Source organism: Podarcis vaucheri, assembly GCF_965113315.1.
Source record: "Podarcis vaucheri genome assembly, chromosome: 8".
Lineage (NCBI taxonomy): Eukaryota > Metazoa > Chordata > Lepidosauria > Squamata > Lacertidae > Podarcis > Podarcis vaucheri.
The window spans coordinates 22,704,922-22,722,710 of NC_138766.1; the positions used below are offsets into that span (position 1 = coordinate 22,704,922).

A 17,789-nucleotide genomic window follows, 5' to 3' on the forward strand; every position below is an offset into this window, starting at 1 on the left:
GTGTGAGGGAGGTTTCGGAATGATATTTACCATAACAAGACGTATTTTCTTGCAGAAACCAACCTCAGCCCCCCTTCTAGCCTGCCATAGTAGCAGAGCAATCCACTGCAGAGTTCTGATGTCAGCTATTCCCTCACAGCCACAAGTCTCCCTTCCTCAAAATAGGGGGCAAAGGAAGATGACAGCAGTGTTGATATTGATGGGGCCATTTTAACTATGTTTAAATAGCTTTAAAAAATAAAAATCCACAAAAATAAGACAAGTTAGAAAGGCAATGAAGTCTTTGGGGTTGCTTTTTGTGGACTGGGGTGTGGGTGTTGGAAGATAATTGCTTCCAGGTCACAGCTATGCTAAAATCCTGGATGCCATCATTTGTTCACATGGGCAGCTTTCGTTCCAATACCATGAGTTGGGTTGCTCTTATTATTTCCTTGTATGTATCTCTGGTTTCACCTCAAAATGAAGTGAAAGGTCTCTGCTCAAACCAGGGGCAGCAATTATAGGGGGCAGGAGGGGCTTGGGCCTCCTCAATATTTGTGGGCAGGCTGAGCCCCCTTCCTCCACCGCCGACAGGAGAGTGCCCATGCCCTGGGTGGGGGCAGGATGTGTCACGTGACACCATACCCCTTCAATGGGGAGGGGGTAGTTGGCACCCCTGGCTCACAACATACACTTAAAGCACTATTATACAACTTCAACAGTCATGGCTTCCCCTAAAGAATGCTGGGAACTGTAGTTTGTTACGGGTGCTAGGAATTGCCCCATGATTCAAGGGATGGGGCGGGTGGTAACTGCTTTAAAATGTATGGTGTGCTGTCTAAATGAAGAGCAACTGCACCTTACACAGAGATAAACACTTCATTCCTTCCACACAATGATGTTATTAACCTCTACAATGGCGGTTCCAGTCACCCTTCTGCTTCCAAAACAAAATGCCGCAAGCACTTACAGGAAAATCCTATGCATGTCTAGTCCTCAGACTTGCAAAGTTTCCAGCAGTATTCTTATTTTAATTGTCTTGGGTCTACATTTTCTTCAGCTGGATATGTGGTTGTCTGAACTTTCATGAACACAATTTAGAGTATGACACACACACTCCCCCCCCCCCAAAAAAGAGAGAGAGTGAGTTCTGAGTTCGGCATCTTCCTTCTTAACCTGTCAGTTTTGAGGATGCCATCTCCTTTGAGGCCCCTCTCACTTTTGCCTGTTTCATTCGTGAAGAGCCGTTGCTCATTATTGCTCAATCTGCGCCTGTAACAAAGACAGCACAACACACAGAGGCGCAGATATTTTCAGTCTTCCAGTGCTTTGTGCTCTCTGTATAAAATTGGATCTGACATGGTGACGTGAGTACAACATGGGGCTATTATTACTCTGAAATGCCCTTGCTGTGGATTGCATTTGATTTAGAGGTGTGTTTAGTCAGTGAAGGGGACTCCTGCTTGCTCGTTGATAAAGCATTACTATGAGTGTTGCAAATAGTCGTGACTGCAGTCAAATTAAGATATTATTTCCAAATGGGGAAGATTTTTCTCCCAGTAATTTATCAAGGAAGTCATGGCGGAAACATCTGGCTGCTTTCATGCTTAAGATATTTTATGGCTCTCAGTTTCTGGACAGCAGAATAAAGGACTGTAGGTTCAACAGAAAACCCAAAGTCTGAAGCATAACCAATTTGAGGCTTATTCTTGTACATTTTGAGAATTTATATTTTGTGTTTGATGCTCACTGCCTCCCCATCCCACCCGTACAGTTGCTCTTGAGAATATGGTGTTCAGTTCAGTGGGCTGAACTGCATTGGATATTTGTGACTATGGCTAATATGTGTATGTGAGGAAGTTTGTGTGTGTGTGTGTGTGTTTTATTATAAGGAAGTGTGGTGGTATGTAGCTGGACAAGAGCATCTCATCACCATTTTGAAGGGACAAGGGGACAAGGAAAGGAGATTCATGCTACCATTTTGAAAATCCTGAGGAGGATGAGGTTATTATTTTTCTATCTGTAGTTTGAAAGCCAGGGCAAGGCTGTTCCTATCTATTTCCTGAATACATATTCACACTATAACTATCAATCCTGGCTCAACACCCATGTTCAAGGTTTTCCAGAAATGAGGAGCCATAACCTTGAAATGTGGCCATATGCTCCCCCCCCTCCGTCATCATGTTCCCAGAAATGCATGCCTTCTGCCACCTTTTTGTTGCTGTGTGGATTCATCCAGTGAAAGCTTATACTCTTTGACTTCTTGCAGTTTTCAAATAAACTTTGGAGAATTTTCATTATTTGTTTGTTCAGAAATTGCCAACTATGAACAATTTAGCATCGTTGCGTGTCGAGGTCCCCAAGCCACCCCCCAAATAACTCACAACACACACTTAATTTTTGTTTAAGGTTTTTGGCATAATTTTGGCCACAACTTTATTTAAATACAAAACTGTGAGTGGTTGTTTAGGCATTGGTTAAGACTATCTGTCCCCCCGCCTGGGGACAGAACTGACTTCCGGTCACCACCGAAAGTCAGTGCGGGGGAAAGCAAGTCAGGGAGAAATGGAGCTGAGTCACAGACCCTCAATTCTCATCTGCATGCTCCCCGAAGGCTTGCCGGCCCTAGTCCCATTCCAGGGATTGGACGAAAAGATGGCAAGCCCCAGGATTCCTTTATCGGAATTCCCTTTCCACAGCAACCATGGAGGGGCAGGCCCAGCCTATCCTAACCCCTCCTCCACCAATTTATAACCAATGCCTAACCACAACCTTACAAGTTGTGAGGATTTGCTACGCAGTAGGCAAAAACCAAATGGCCCAGCCAATCAGCCAGATGGACAAAATTCCTACCAGGCTCCTGCCCCAACGGTAGACGACCCCATGACAGGCATAGCAAGGTCAATGCAGCAACCCCTTACTCAAGGGCGGGTGGGCGGGTGATCCATTGCACGCAGCAAAGAGAAAGCTCCAGGCTGCATGCAGAGTATTTAAACATTTTACCCCTCCCACCAAAATTGCAACATAACTTTTACCCCAGAAACCCAGTGAACCAATCACTGCCCCAGGCCATCTTTAGAGACCCTGCCTGGTAACAGAGGGGTGGTTCAGCAGACCCCACCGCAACACGTGCTCTCCATGAAGGAGAACACACTTAACAAAACCTCTCAAACGGGTATCCTATGCATAGAAGAAATTGTGTTGCTTTTAACTATTTTCCCACATGTTTACTTGCATATCTTAATGCATTTAGTAAGTTCCTATGTTCCCAGTAGCTATATTACTCATACTCAACAAAAGAAATCTTGCCTGTTCCAATTGTCCCGTTTACCAGGCAGGGATTTAGAAACAGTTCAGATTTTTTGGGATTAACCATGTTAAGTAATTTTTCTATGTGTTTGAAGGCAAGTTTGATTTGTATGGCTGTATAGATTGTATCCAGACTCATTTAGTCAGGATTTAACCCCATTTATTCCAAACCAACGGGGGGACGCGGGTGGCGCTGTGGGTAAAAGCCTCAGCGCCTAGGGCTTGCCGATCGAAAGGTTGGCGGTTCGAATCCCCGCGGCGGGGTGCGCTCCCGCTGCTCGGTCCCAGCGCCTGCCAACCTAGCAGTTCGAAAGCACCCCCGGGTGCAAGTAGATAAATAGGTACCACTTACCAGCGGGAAGGTAAACGGCGTTCCGTGTGCTGCGCTGGCTCGCCAGATGCAGCTTTGTCACGCTGGCCACGTGACCTGGAAGTGTCTCCGGACAGCGCTGGCCCCCGGCCTCTTGAGTGAGATGGGCGCACAAACCCCAGAGTCTGTCAAGACTGGCCCGTTCGGGCAGGGGTACCTTTACCTTTATTCCAAACCAACAGCATTCAATTCTTTAGATTTCAGTCCCAATGCCCTCCAATTCTCTACCAGCGTATAAATCAGGTGTAGGTGACCTATGGTCATGGATAATGGAAGTTGTAGTCCAACAATATATGGAGGGCCAGAAGTTCCACACCCATGTTGTAAATGCACATTCATATATTTTTGAAAAAAGATAAAGAACCCCTGAGTGGTGAAGTCTAGTCAAAGGCAACTAAGGGGTGTGGTGCTCATCTGTTTGTCAACAGACAGCTTTCCTGGTCATGTGGCCAGCATGACTAAACCACTTCTAGCACAATAGGACACATTGGTGGAAGCCAGAGCACACATAAATGCCATTTACCTTCCCACCACAGCAGTACCTATTTATCTACTTGCACTGGTATGCTTTTGAACTGCTAGGTTGGCAGAAGCTGGGACAGAGCAACGGGAGCTCACCCCATCGAGTGGATTTGAACTGCTGACCTTCCGATCAGCAAGCCCAAGAGGCTCAGTGGTTTAGACCACAGCACCACCCACATCCCTACATGTACACTCCACTGTTTCCTCCAGCCCATAACCATTTGTCCAGGAAGTAAGTTACTACATTTGTGTGCATTGCAGCTATTCTGTAACAAATATAACCATATCCATGTGAATGTTAAACACTTTATTAAACCTCTTTTTTCTACAAAAGTGGCAGTTTACTAACAGACCCTGCTTCACTCAAGGACAAGCTGTTGAAGACTAAATGAATGTAGCATAAAGCAGGGGAAAAGAGCATTTTGTGATGCAAAATGGGAGAGCAGAGTGTACAGGCAGCAGTCCTTGTTGTGAGACTAAATGGGTTATAAGCACACAAGTGCATCTTTGTCTACTTACACTTGCAAAATCTTGGAGGGCTTGCAACTCTTTTGCTTTTCTGAGTAGCATTAGTCCAGTCTCGGATGCCATTTCCTGCTGGGGTAATAAGCACTAGTGGCTGCAATTGAGATTGTGGGCTTTTTGATTAGGGTGTGCTCTTGTTTCCTTATAGAGGAATATAATACTATAATACTATATAATGCCAAGATAACCACTGGGGCCATGCCTCTGGATAACAGTTGCTGAGAAAGAAGAGTAGGAAAGGGCTGTTGCCCTCAAGTCCAGCTTGTGGGCTTCTCATAAGCATATGGGCGGCCACTGTAGGATGCAGGACTTGATAGGTCTTTAAGCTGACCCATCAGGGCTCTTTCTATGCAATTAATATCTTAGATATGCATGCTGCCTTTCCCATGAAGATATTGGGGCGATGTACGGTATGGATTTATGCTATCTTGTCCTCATAACATTCAACCTATGAAGTAGGTGAGACTGAGAGCCTTGGCCATGCAGTGAGCTAGATGTGTGGTGCGTCAAATTCAGGTCTCCCTAGTCCACATGTCACACTTGGTTCATGACATTATAAACAGTTTGAGTGCAGCTCAAACCATACAGTTGCAGCAAAATGCATGTGTAGCAGTAAGAGAGATTGCTGCTCCCCACTTTCCAAATTGTTGAGCAGCTGACAAATTGATCTCATGTGCTAACTCAACTCATTTTATGCAACTACAGATTGCCCCAACATTGAAGAATGAGATGCTCCATCGTGTGCAGATGATACTGTCCTTTTCTTTGAGTGTCAGAATGCGGTCCTTCATTCCCAAGCCCTGATTACTTTATTTGTGGTGTCCTTTATCTCCTTGAAGTTTTGGAAGCCACTTTCAAAGACTCTTTGCCTGCGCGTTCTACGTGTGTGAAAGAGACTTCACAATAATTTATGTCGCCTTAGAAAAAAATGCTGAAGCACATTGTCTGACTATGCCGAAGCCCTATTTGCATACTTTGTAAATATTTTGTGCTTCTGAAGTGGGTCTGCATAATACAGATTGTCTTTGCATTCTACTTTCAAAACAGCTCCCATTTGATATGCCTATATTTTTTTCACAAGTTAGAGAATATTTCTGACATTTTCAATGTTGAACGCATAAAGTTAGCTACCAGGTAAGGGATGGAAGGAAACTCCTAGAAACTTTCCATGCTGCTTTGTCCTGATTTACAGACTTCATGAAGGACATATATAACGTAAGTAATGTCATTTCTATAGGGATGTGGGTGGCGCTGTGGTTTAACCCACAGAGCCTAGGACTTGCCGATCAGAAGGTCGGCGGTTTGAATCCCCACGACGGGGTGAGCTCCCACTCCTCGGTCCCTGCTCCTGCCAACCTAGCAGTTTGAAAGCACGTCAAAGTGCAAGTAAATAGGTACTGCTCCGGCAGGAACATAAATGGCGTTTCCGTGCGCTGCTCTGGTTCGCCAGTAGCGGATTGGTCATGCTGGCCACATGACCCGGAAGCTGTATGCCGGCTCCATTGGCCAATAGAGCGAGATGAGCTCCGCAACCCCAGAGTCGGCTACAACTGGACCTAATGGTCAGGGGTCCCTTTACCTTTCCCTTAATGTCATTTCTGTGTATCTTCTAATACATGCTTCCTCAGCCTCAGCCCTCCAGATGTTTTTGCCTACAACCCCCATGATCCCTAGGTAGCAGGACCCGTGGTCAGGGATGATGGGAATTGTAGTCTCAAAACATCTGGAGGGGCGAGGTTGAGAAAGCCTGTCCTAATATGTACTTTCCTTAGGATGTCATCAAGCTGCACTTTGTGTGGCTGCCAAAGAAGTAAGGAAGTGGTCAGGTGGCCCAATCCACAAAAGAGAGTTTTGACAACATCTAAGGGGAGAGAAGGGACGCGGGTGGCGCTGTGGGTAAAAGCCTCAGCGCCTAGGGCTTGCCGATCGAAAGGTCGGCGGTTCGAATCCCCGCGGCGGGGTGCGCTCCCGTTGTTCAGTCCCAGCGCCTGCCAACCTAGCAGTTCGAAAGCACCCTCGGGTGCAAGTAGATAAATAGGGACCGCTTACTAGCGGGAAGGTAAACGGCGTTTCCGTGTGTGCTGCGCTGGTGCAGGCTCGCCAGAGCAGCGATGTCACGCTGGCCACGTGACCCGGAAGTGTCTCCAGACAGCGCTGGCCCCTGGCCTCTTGAGTGAGATGGGCGCACAACCCTAGAGTCTGTCAAGACTGGCCCGTACGGGCAGGGGTACCTTTACCTTTTAAGGGGAGAGAAGGTTTTTTCAAGGTGTAAAGGAATGGGGTGGGTGAGTTTGATGAGTGAAGCGAACAGCGACTCATCCCCTAGTAATAGCATATATTTCTTCGTTTTGCTAACATAATGCATTTCTATGTATTATTTTCACTAATATATAAGTCTTTTTGCACACTTTCTCCTACTATATGCTTTTTTGGTAAACATTGTTTCGGTTGCAGAGCTGAATCACAAAATTCAGCTAACAGAACAGGTGTTTATAGAATAAATTCAACTTATAAAATGCTGAGCTCTTATGAAATATACTCAAACAGATGAAATGCAGCCTTTAGCTTTTAATTAGAAATCTGAAGAATCTTGCAATGAAGTGTTACAATTTAAACTGCTAGCAGGAAATAGGAATGCCAGCAAAGAAAAGGAAAATGTATCCAGTCTTGATACTTTCTTCATTCCCTGACTTTCTACTATGCTATTCAGTCGCAAAGAGAAGGAAAATATGCTTTCTCATAATTTTATCCACTTGCCATTATTCATCTTCCCCTGTTGTGTTCAGCAGAAGGAAGCCATTGTATGTACTATAGGTTGTGCTCTCACACAACAACAACAACAACAACAACAACAACAACAACAACAACAACAACAACAACAACAACAAATATTCAATAGCCAGTCACTTGCATGATCTGAGTTTGTACTCCAAAAATACCATCCAGAATGTTCATAGCAATGTGTTCAGGCTCCTTAGCAGACAAACCGAAGTACAGTAGAAAGAATTTCCCAGCATCTGAGAATTGCTGTGATATAACATTATTTTCCTAACATGAGGGCAGATAGAGCTCGTCAAGCTGGGAAGGAAGCCCATGTAGGAAAAGGAAAACTTTGATCCTAAACCTCTGTTGCCTTGAGGCTATAGTCATTTGTGAGAATGGAGTTGGGAATAAACCCCAAGAACCCATACCTTCTACTTTGTAGGATATCCAGTGGTGGAGGAACCCTCCCTGGCACCCGGGGCGGCACAGCCTGGAAGGACTGTGCATGTGTGGCATCCTGCACGTGCACACTCTGTATGGAATGCCACACATGTGCACTCTGTATGGGCTGCCGCTTGCACAGCGTCCATACAGGCTGCTGCATGCATGGTGACTGTATGGGCTGCTGCGCAAGCGGCATCCTGTACGGAGTGTGCATGTGCAGTGACCCTATGGGATGCCGCATATGCACAGTCTGTCCATACAGGCTGCTGCATGCACGGTGACTGCACAGGCTGCCGCACAAGTGGCATCCCATATGGACCGTGCATGTGTGGCAACTGTATGGATTGCCGCATATGCACAGTCTGTACGGGCTGCTGCTCATGCACGGTGGCCGTATGGGCTACTTTGTGAGCGGCATCCCATATGGCCTGCGCATGTGCAGCAGCCCGTACAGTCACCGTGCGAGAGGCAGCCCATATAGATGGCGCGTGAGAGCAGCAGCCCGTATGGATGCCACACGAGCGGCCCCCATACGAACTGTGCGTGGCCTCGGCTGCTCTACAGCTGGGGGGAGGCAGGGGCCATCTTGTCACCCCTTCCAGAGTGGCACCCAGAGCAGCCTGCCCCCTCCGCCCCCCCTTCCTACACCCCTGAGGACATCTTCAGGATAAGAAAGGCTAAAGAGCAAACACTATACAAATCTGGAGTAAAGTCCCCAAGACAATTGGATGGTGTCTTGTGAGCCTCCTTTCAGCAGCTCCTGCAGCCAAGCTTGTGCTGTTTTCCTTTGGACCACATCAGTGAGACCAAGAGGCAGGTCTTGTAATTCGGGCAGCTCAGGACCTCCATACACGCTGCCCAGGCTTTCCCCCTTGAGAGGTCACTTCAGTCCTGCTATGCAGCAAAAATGTTGCAGGATGCAGCAGCTATGAGTTACTGGTCTCTGCAGCTGCTGCAGGTACTGTGATTCTCCAGCAGTTGGACTTTACTCCCAGAGGTGCCCTCCATTGTCTCTTGAGACTGATGAGTGTCCACATGAAAACATTTGCACATATTTGTCCATTGATTGGTTGGGGAACTGCACCATTTAATTCTCACTAGATGCATAAAGACTTTAACAGTAGAAACTGTTACATTCAGAAAGGGAATTCTTCTTTCTCCAATTCTTGACATATTTCACAGAATGCCACTGGGATTTTTCATTTTGTCCTGTGCAGCCATATCAGAGCTGAAGGGAAGGGACCTTGACTTAATGTCTTATCTGAAGGACGACATCTCTAACTGTGCAGAACACATCCCTTAGTACTGTACTGCAGCGTCAGCATTAGGTATGAGTGAAAAGTGCTGAGGTGTGGACTTTGAGCCTGTAATGTTTCTTCTTCTTCTTTTTGTCCAGAGATTAGAGAATTATAGTTGATGGGGGAGGGGGAATACTCTAATAAAAATTGGTAGGAAAATGGATCTGTCAAATAATTGCAGGGCACAAGTATGATAAAAACACTTTTTAGTGTTGATTTAAAGGTCACTCTCAGCTTAAACTAGTCAGCTGTGGCAACTCTCTTAGGGATGTTAAAATTATGGGAAATAAAATGCAAATGATAATCTGTTAATTGATGGGAAGAATTGATGGGTTAAAATCTAGTGGAGGATTCTACTGTTGAACTATTCAAGCAAGTTTCTTGGTGAGTTAATGACCCTGAGTATGGTTGTTAATATAACAAAGTGGGGTGTTTTGTGCCAAAGGGTAAATGGGTGGACCTCTTCCCTTACCTGGCTGGTGGGGAGAAAGACAGAGTGTTTGTGAGCTGAGATCATGCTACGAGAAGCAGGTAGATGTTGGGAGAGAGTCAGGGGTGCCAACCTGAATAAAACACGGGGGGAGGGGCAGGTAAGCCCCACCCCACATAATCAATCACATGATGCAGTGCACACAAGCCATTTGAATGACACTGCCCATCAACTTGGGGGCAGTGGCTCAGCCCCCTCTAATATTTTATTGGGGTGCCCAAAGACCCATTGTTCCCTAGGAGATGGCTCCTATGGAGAGAGCCATGCTTGATTTTTGCTTGATTCCAAGGCTGTGACTATGGGATAAGCAAGACTTTCTGGAGTGTTAATGCTGTGAGCCGCTCCATCTTAGGCTCAGGTTGTATATATGTGTAAATAAACCATATATCATAAAGACACCACAGTCTCTGCTGTCCCCCATTCCAAGGAAACCAAATCCTGGGTAAGTACATGGAACCCCTTGATTCTCACAGTGCTCAGAGATTAGGGTGGTGTACAAAATTGTCTTCTTGTGAGTAGTTCCTCCATGGCTGTGGTAACACTTCAGATACCCAGCCCTGTGGGCAGTGGCATAGCAAGGTCAGGTGGTACCCAGTGTGGAAAATTTCTTGTCACCCCCCCACACATTGAAATTATTAAAAGAAGGAAAAATATGATACTTGCAAGTGTTATTTTTTGGTTTATTTACTTAACATTGTGAACATAAGCACTTAAAACCTTTTTCCCCTAACTTTGTCTCCCCAAATTTTGAAATCACATCATCAAAATCAATTCCTTTCGCTACTTTGTTTTCAGTTGACAAGATGGCTTAGCCAGAGAGCCAAGCTTGACTCATAGTGGACCTAAGATTACTCTTGATTAATTTTAGTTTTGAAAAACTCCTCTCGCATGATGTCTAGCAATGTAAACTGAATTTTAGAATAACTATTCGGAGATTTGAATTAAGGCTCAAAGCAAACAGGAAATTGCCCTAAAAATGGCAATATATACATATATTTGTACAGTATTTACCTTTCAGGCTGTGTGCCTGTTTCAGCAATTCACATAAGCTTCTAGTAAAAATATCATTTATGGAAATAGTAGGAGTTATACAAATGTATCTTACTCGATAATGTCAGAAAGCTACTTTGCAACTACTCACTTCTAACATAGGACTGCATCCTCTGCAAGGAGATAGAGGAGATTAAAGCCTATCTGCCTAATGATCGAACCACCCCATGCTAGTTAATGTCACCCTATACAGCAGCTGCACCTTGTGTTCATTGATCTGATGCTGAAGTCCACAGAGTTCTTAGTAGTTCAGTACTTAGCAAGTTAATATAAAGTAAAGCACCAAGGCCTTCATGCATATGTAGACTAATTGTCAAACCCAAGAGGGGGAAAAATTACTCTATACATTTACTTGAAAATTGCATGCCTAATGGTACCTGTAGCATATTTGCTTCTCATTTCTATTGCTTATGAAATGCTTATGAGGTTGGCTTTTCTCCATACTTTTCATACACGGCTATGCTGCCTCTACAGTACAATACCAAAAAAATCACCAGTATGAACCTATGCCAGGTAGTGTGTAGAACCTTGACCCTTAGCAATATAATTCAGGGCTTGAGACCCAACTATTCATTCAAATATTTATCGGTAGCGGCGCCCATCCTGTGGAACGCCCTCCCATCAGATGTCAAGTAAATAAACAACTATATGACTTTTAAAAGCTATCTGAAGGCAGCCCTGCTTAGGGAAGTTTTTAATGTCTGATGCTTTATCGCTTCATTACTATTATTATTATTATTATTATTATTATTATTATTATTATTATTATTTCTGTTGGGAGCCACCCAGAGTGGCTGTCGAAACCCAGCCAGATGGGCAGGGTATTATCATTATTACTATTATTAATAATAATAATAATTCAGAGCACTGTATAGTCCTGTTGTGTTGAATGAGTTTCAGTTAGTAAGACTTGAGGGTGTAGACAGGTGCTTGGATCAGTGAGGGTCACCACTTGTGCTCAAGACCCCTTTTTGCTGATAAAAAATAGTAAGGAGGGGATAACTGGCTGGGCTAGGGAACTGATGAATGCCTGCTTGCAAGAAGGGGTGCTCCCTTCCAGCATGAAGGAGGAACTGGTAAAACTGTTGCTCAAGAAACCCTCCCTGGATTTGGAAAATCTAAGTAACTCCCAGTCACTCGCCAATCTGCCCTTCTTAGGCAAGGTTCTTGAGTGGCTGGTCACAAACCAGATCCATGCACTCTTGGAAGAAACTGATTTTCTCGTTTCATTTCAATCTGGGGTTAGGCCTGGTTTTGGCACAGAAACTGCTTTGGTCACCCTGAATGATGACCTCTGTCGGGATTAGAGGCAGGTGAAATGTGTCCCTGTTAATTCTCCTCAACCTGTGCACCGAAGCAGGTGAGCAGCGGCGAATGTGTTCCTTTCCCTCTTTGCCTCCCCTATTCATTCATGCCGTTCCCCCTCCTAAACACCATGGAATGTGTTTAATCAGCACTCTGCCAGGGCTTTGATCCTCCTCCCCTCGATCTTCTCCATTCTACCCTCGCCCATGCCTCCTTTAAACACACACACACATACACACACACATGTATAGTTGTCTACATCAGGTGGGAGGGCGTTCCACAGGGCGGGTGCCACTACCAAGAAGGCCTTCTGCCTGGTTCCCTGTAACCTCACTTCTCACAGTGAGGGAACTGCCAGAAGGCCCTCAGAGCTGGACTTCAGCGCCCGGGCTGAACAACGGTGGTGGAGACACTCCTTTAGGTATACTGGGCTGAGGCCAAGGAATGCCCCTTGAGATTCATCTGTGGTAACATCAGACTCACGTTCCCAGTGGAGTGCAAGTGAGGGCACTCAGGGGTGCTCATGTTAACAATCTGAGCTATTGGGATGTTCCAGAGGTTGGATAGGGCTTCCACAGGAGCTCCAGTCATATCAAACAAAATATCCCCCCGAGCCATCTGGAAACCCATTGGATTCATCAGCCTCAGACCATCCTTATAGGTACCCCACATTTGAAGAGGGCAAAAGGAGGTGAAAGCATAAATCTCAACAGGAAGTGATCTGACCATGACAAGGGACTAATCCTCTCCAATTGACACATTCTGGCAATGTACTGTGTACTCCCTCCATTTACTCCCCCCCTCCCCACTGACCTGTGTAAATACCTCCTTTCCCTTCCATAGGTAAAGGGACCCCTGACCATTAGGTCCAGTCGTGACCGACTCTGGGGTTGCAGCACTCATCTCGCTTTATTGGCCGAGGGAGCCAGCCTACAGCTTCCGGGTCATGTGGCCAGCATGACTAAGCCGCTTCTGGTGAACCAGAGCAGCACACAGAAACGGTGTTTACCTTACCTATTTATCTACTTGCACATTGATGTGCTTTTGAACTGCTAGGTTGGCAGAAGCAGGGACCGAGCAATGGGAGCTCACCCTGTCGCGGGGATTTGAACCACCGACCTTCTGATCAGCAAGTCCTAGGCTCTGTGGTTTAACCCACAGTGCCACCCGTGTCCCTTCCCTTCCATAATCTGCCTTTAACCACTGTATACTCTTGCACATGTGTTGGTTGGTAGCCATGGTTAACTGTAATGAAGACCACCTTTCTAACCATCGTTTGCCAACTCACTTAGAACCATGGTTGCAAAGTACAGTCAGAAGGGTAATGCTGCTGCCTACTGTGATCAATACTTAATACTAATGTGGACGTAACACTATACCATGGTTAGAGCAAACCATGGAAGAGAGAAGGGAATTTGTGCGATATCACTGAAAAGCATATGGAGGGGAGGGAGTGCATGAGTCTCTTGGTGCACACTGTTTCTTGGAAGTAATGAATTCTACAAGCCCAGCTTGTTTATGTTTCCACTCAGAATGAATGCACAGTCTTCTATTGCTACCACCATTTGAGACACACATCTCACACACTGTCCTCAAGAAGGACAACAAATTGCTACAGGAGTCTAGATTATGCATGAGGTTAGAATATTTCCAATTCTTTTTCCTAGAAGGATGGGAGAAATCAACAATTTGTCATTCCACAACTTTGAATGCAAAAGTACAAAGGTGTCAAACAAATTGCCATTGCTGATCATGCGCACAAATGAGCCTGTTAAGCATTGTTTTCAGTGGTTCATTACTGGATGGCAATAATAGTTACGATCACGCAGCATATTAGAAGTTTCCATTTGACTGCTGCTAGCTTCATGGAAGCCATATGGTAACCTATGGGGTGGAAAAAGACAGATTTTGATGGCAGACAGGAGCTGGTGAACTGATATTTACAGATGCTTTTATGACTACTTAAAAACCACAAATAAGCTCTAGAGTATTGTTGTGAAGTGGCTTAACCTTCTATCTTTTTCTTTCTTTTTTAAAAAAATATTTTCAGTATGATAATAAATTATACTTACCAACGCTGGACTTCTCAGGAACACTGGCCGTGTAAATGTCCTTGGTAAATTTAGGTTCATTGTCATTGATATCATGGATTTTAATGATAAATTCCGATTCAGGCTCCACTTGTCTTCCAGTCTTTCGGTCTATAGCCTTGGCACGTAGCACATACAGGGACTTTTCTTCTCTGTCCAGCTTTTTTGCTGCATGAATATCTCCTGTATTTTCATCTATAACGAATAGACTGCCAGCCCCTTCTCCCGTTAATATGTATTTTAAATTTCCATCTCCCATATCTTGGTCAGTGTGTAGCTTCAGGGATGTTTTGAAAAAAGAAATGGGGAAAAGAAAGAAACACTCTATAAATATATGCATTGTTATTACAGACCAAATCTTTCAGCACATATGAATAAGTCTCTACAAATCTTGTCTGCAATTGAGGTCAGCAATAGTTATCTTTTGCCTCACTGTTGCAGGGAAAAATTACAAAAGTAAGATTTTGGTCACACATGCAAAGCAGCTCGAACAAATTGATAAAGGACACAAAAGGATATAGAAGATAAGGCAGCAGCATTTAAACAATATGATGGCAATTGTAATATAACGCTCCCGCCCCACAACAGTATTTCTGAAACCTATTGCCTTCTGGGAAGTGGGAAGCTATCAGCTTGCTTTTGCTAAGTTAAAAACCTAAAATGAAATCTAGGTCAGGATCCAAAGAGCTACTTCAGGTGTACCTGAGGGTTTTCGAAACTCCCCCTCAATTTGGAAAGTGGCTTTGTCATCTGACAGTGGAAGCTGCTGCTTGAGCGCCACAAATTCAAAGCCCCCTTGGGCAGGCAGAATTAGTCAAATGTTTTGCTTTCAATCCGAGACCCATTTCTCTAGAATCGTAATGAGCGGGTGCGATTTACAGATTGGAATGCTCACGGTAAAAATTGCGGTGAGCCGATCCGGCTGGGGATTGGGGATTCAAATTCAGCCATCCAAGCCACTTTATCCAACCCTCTTCAAGTACCCTCCCCAGGCTCCCCTTTTCCCAGACCTCACTGACTTTGTTCTGCACCCTCCTCGACTCCTTTTGCCTGGCCGGTGTACGTTCTTGAACCACCCAATGCCTGCCTGCCTGGATAACACACTGCTTGCCTAGAACCCCTGACATTTGTGTAGTTGAAATGTAAACTGCTTTATAATGGTAGAATTGTAGTGGTGGGAGAGACGCTGAGGATCATCTAGTGCAACTCCCTGCAAAGCAGGCGTCACCTCCATGTGAGCATTAAACAGCCATTCTCAGATAGTAAACTCAGTCTCCACCCACTTTCTGGTCTATCCCTGTCTACCATTTGAATGTCCTCCCCCTCCTCAGTGAGGAAATGTGACCTTCAGGCTGAAAAGCTTTCCTTATTACTGCAGTAAGTGACAACCCTTGTGCCAGGTGCCACTCAAAACCAGCAGAGCACACAATGACCGCTCCCCACATTAAATGGGGGGGCGCCCTTTGCATGGTCGCGCGCAGCCCCCTGGACCCTATGCAGCACCATTAGCACAGGATTGGCTTTGCCTTCCCCAGGTGGGATACCTGGAGGTCTCTCTCTACCTCAGCCAGTGGCCCAATCCCGCCTGGGGAGGCGTTGCCAAGGTGATCAGGCCAGGTAGGGGGAGGGACCACCCTGCCCACACAATAGGGAGAGGATCTCACCTGGGAATCGTCAGTTGGCTCCAGAGCTTCTCCCACCCTCAGTTAAGACTTCTTTTGCAGGTTAACCTTTTCTCCACAGGTACGCGGGCGCTGCTATGTCAGTGTCGCTGTTGAAGGGCCGGAAAGGAATTCTCCTGCATTGGCAAGTTTGCCTTTCCCGTAGCAAAATGTCACAACTTTGGCGGTATCAGGCCTTGGGTAGAATCCTTTAGTCTATCTTCCCTAAACGGGGGTGGGCGTGTAGCAGTGACCCACACCCCCTTTCTCTTTGCTGTGGCGATCCCAGGGTTCTCTGTTAAAGGGGTTGTCTAGAGGGGAGGCTTTGGCTGTACACCTAGAGGTTGTCTTTGCTCTCCCTTGCGACGGTGGCATACCGGGGGCGGGCTCTCTCTGCTTGAACATATGTTCTCCAGACACAGACTATCCCCCCCCCCCTCCACACTCTGGATAACCCTGATGTTCCCCAGATCCCTGACAGGGAACTGGGAGGGATAAATGCCCAATGCCTGAGCCAAGGTGTACCCACGTCTGAAAAATAATAAAGTTGTGGCCAATTTTAATCCCATAGCACGTTGTCTTGAGCCGTTATTCCACACAGGGGCTGCCCAGGGTTTGGGGGACTCCACCTGTCCATGCAACAGAGTCTTATTTGAACATCTACTCCCTCTTTCCAAATTCCGTATCAAGACTGTGACCATACACAGTCTCCACGGTTTCACCATCAGCCAACTTTTTCCTATCCCGACTGCTTGTTCTGTTTGCCATCGAGGACTGGCCCACTTTCCATGGACCACATTTGACAGAAGGGCCATGTCAGTATCTCAGCTCACAGTCAGAGGTAAACTGGCCTCCCCCGGGCAATTGAGTGAGATACTTTGTTTACCTTCCGTCTGCTACTCCCGGCAGGCTAGGTCGTAAACCGGTGATTCTCCTCATTAGACGTGAGGAGAACACACCCTCTGCTTCTCTCTCCTTGCATTCCCCCAGGGAGGGGAAATGAGACAGACAGGAGTCCTATTTACATGTTTTATTCCTGTCATTCAGCAGTACATAGAAAACGTGACTGCACCCTTCAGACTCCATCAGAAGAGTCACAACTCCGCCCCTGTACTTCCAGCACAGGTCAGATGACACTCTGAGCTAACATCCGGTACTCAGTACAGAGAATAGACTCCCCCTTTTCTCCAACAGTACAGTTGCAAACCACAACATCCTGTTTTGCATTCCAGCCATCTGGAGCTGGCTTTTGCATTGCTGCTTTTATCCAACAGGCCAGACTGGAGTGCTCCTTTGCAGAAAATTCAATATGGCTTTTTAAGAGACAGTCAGAAAGAATGCTAAGCAGTACATGACACAAGATACATTAAAACCAATAGCATTGCCAATTGGTTTAGCTCCTCCTGGACTGCTCAAATTCAGAATGCAAGTGGGGGTTGCGTATTTAAAATCCTTTTAACATTAATGTTTACATCCAGTAGCAGCCCATGTGGTAGGCAGGAGTCATGGAGTTGCCCTCACAAGACTGGCCTCGCTGCAGCTTAGATGTGGGGCTGGCATGAGGGAGGGCAGCAGCCAGACTGCAGCTGTGTGGCTGCATTGACGGGAAGACTGGATTAATTTTGTTGGTGTTTCTGTGCAGCCCTGACCTTGCCACCACCCTGTTCCATCCCAGCCCCATCCAGGTAGGTTGCAGGAATGCTGGTGTTCAGAATGTGGCCCCATAACTCCATCTCACCACACAGACCACTACTACTTACATCAAAAACCCCATGAAGGGCTAGGTGGGAAAAACAACAACAGCCAGATCAGCTTTAGCCTAGCTCTCGCTCCATAAAACTTATATTTTGGGTGTAAGCAGTCTTCCCACCCCACGTGGAGGAACATTTAAACATAATGACCCCACCACCTGCATTTTGAATGTGTGCTTCAACTGGATAGATATACACTTTACAAGATTGTTGTAAGGATCTGTTCCACTCA

General features: G+C 45.9%; 1 protein-coding gene across 1 annotated transcript in view; it reads right to left on the reverse strand.

The window, feature by feature from the left end:
* CDH9 (cadherin 9) overlaps positions 1 to 17,789 on the reverse strand; it is a 141,088-nt gene that overhangs the window by 43,689 nt on the left and 79,610 nt on the right. The window contains exon 3 of the mRNA XM_082234345.1: positions 14,128 to 14,422. Coding sequence (XP_082090471.1) covers positions 14,128 to 14,422 — 295 coding nt within the window. The remainder of the gene's footprint in view (positions 1 to 14,127; positions 14,423 to 17,789) is intronic.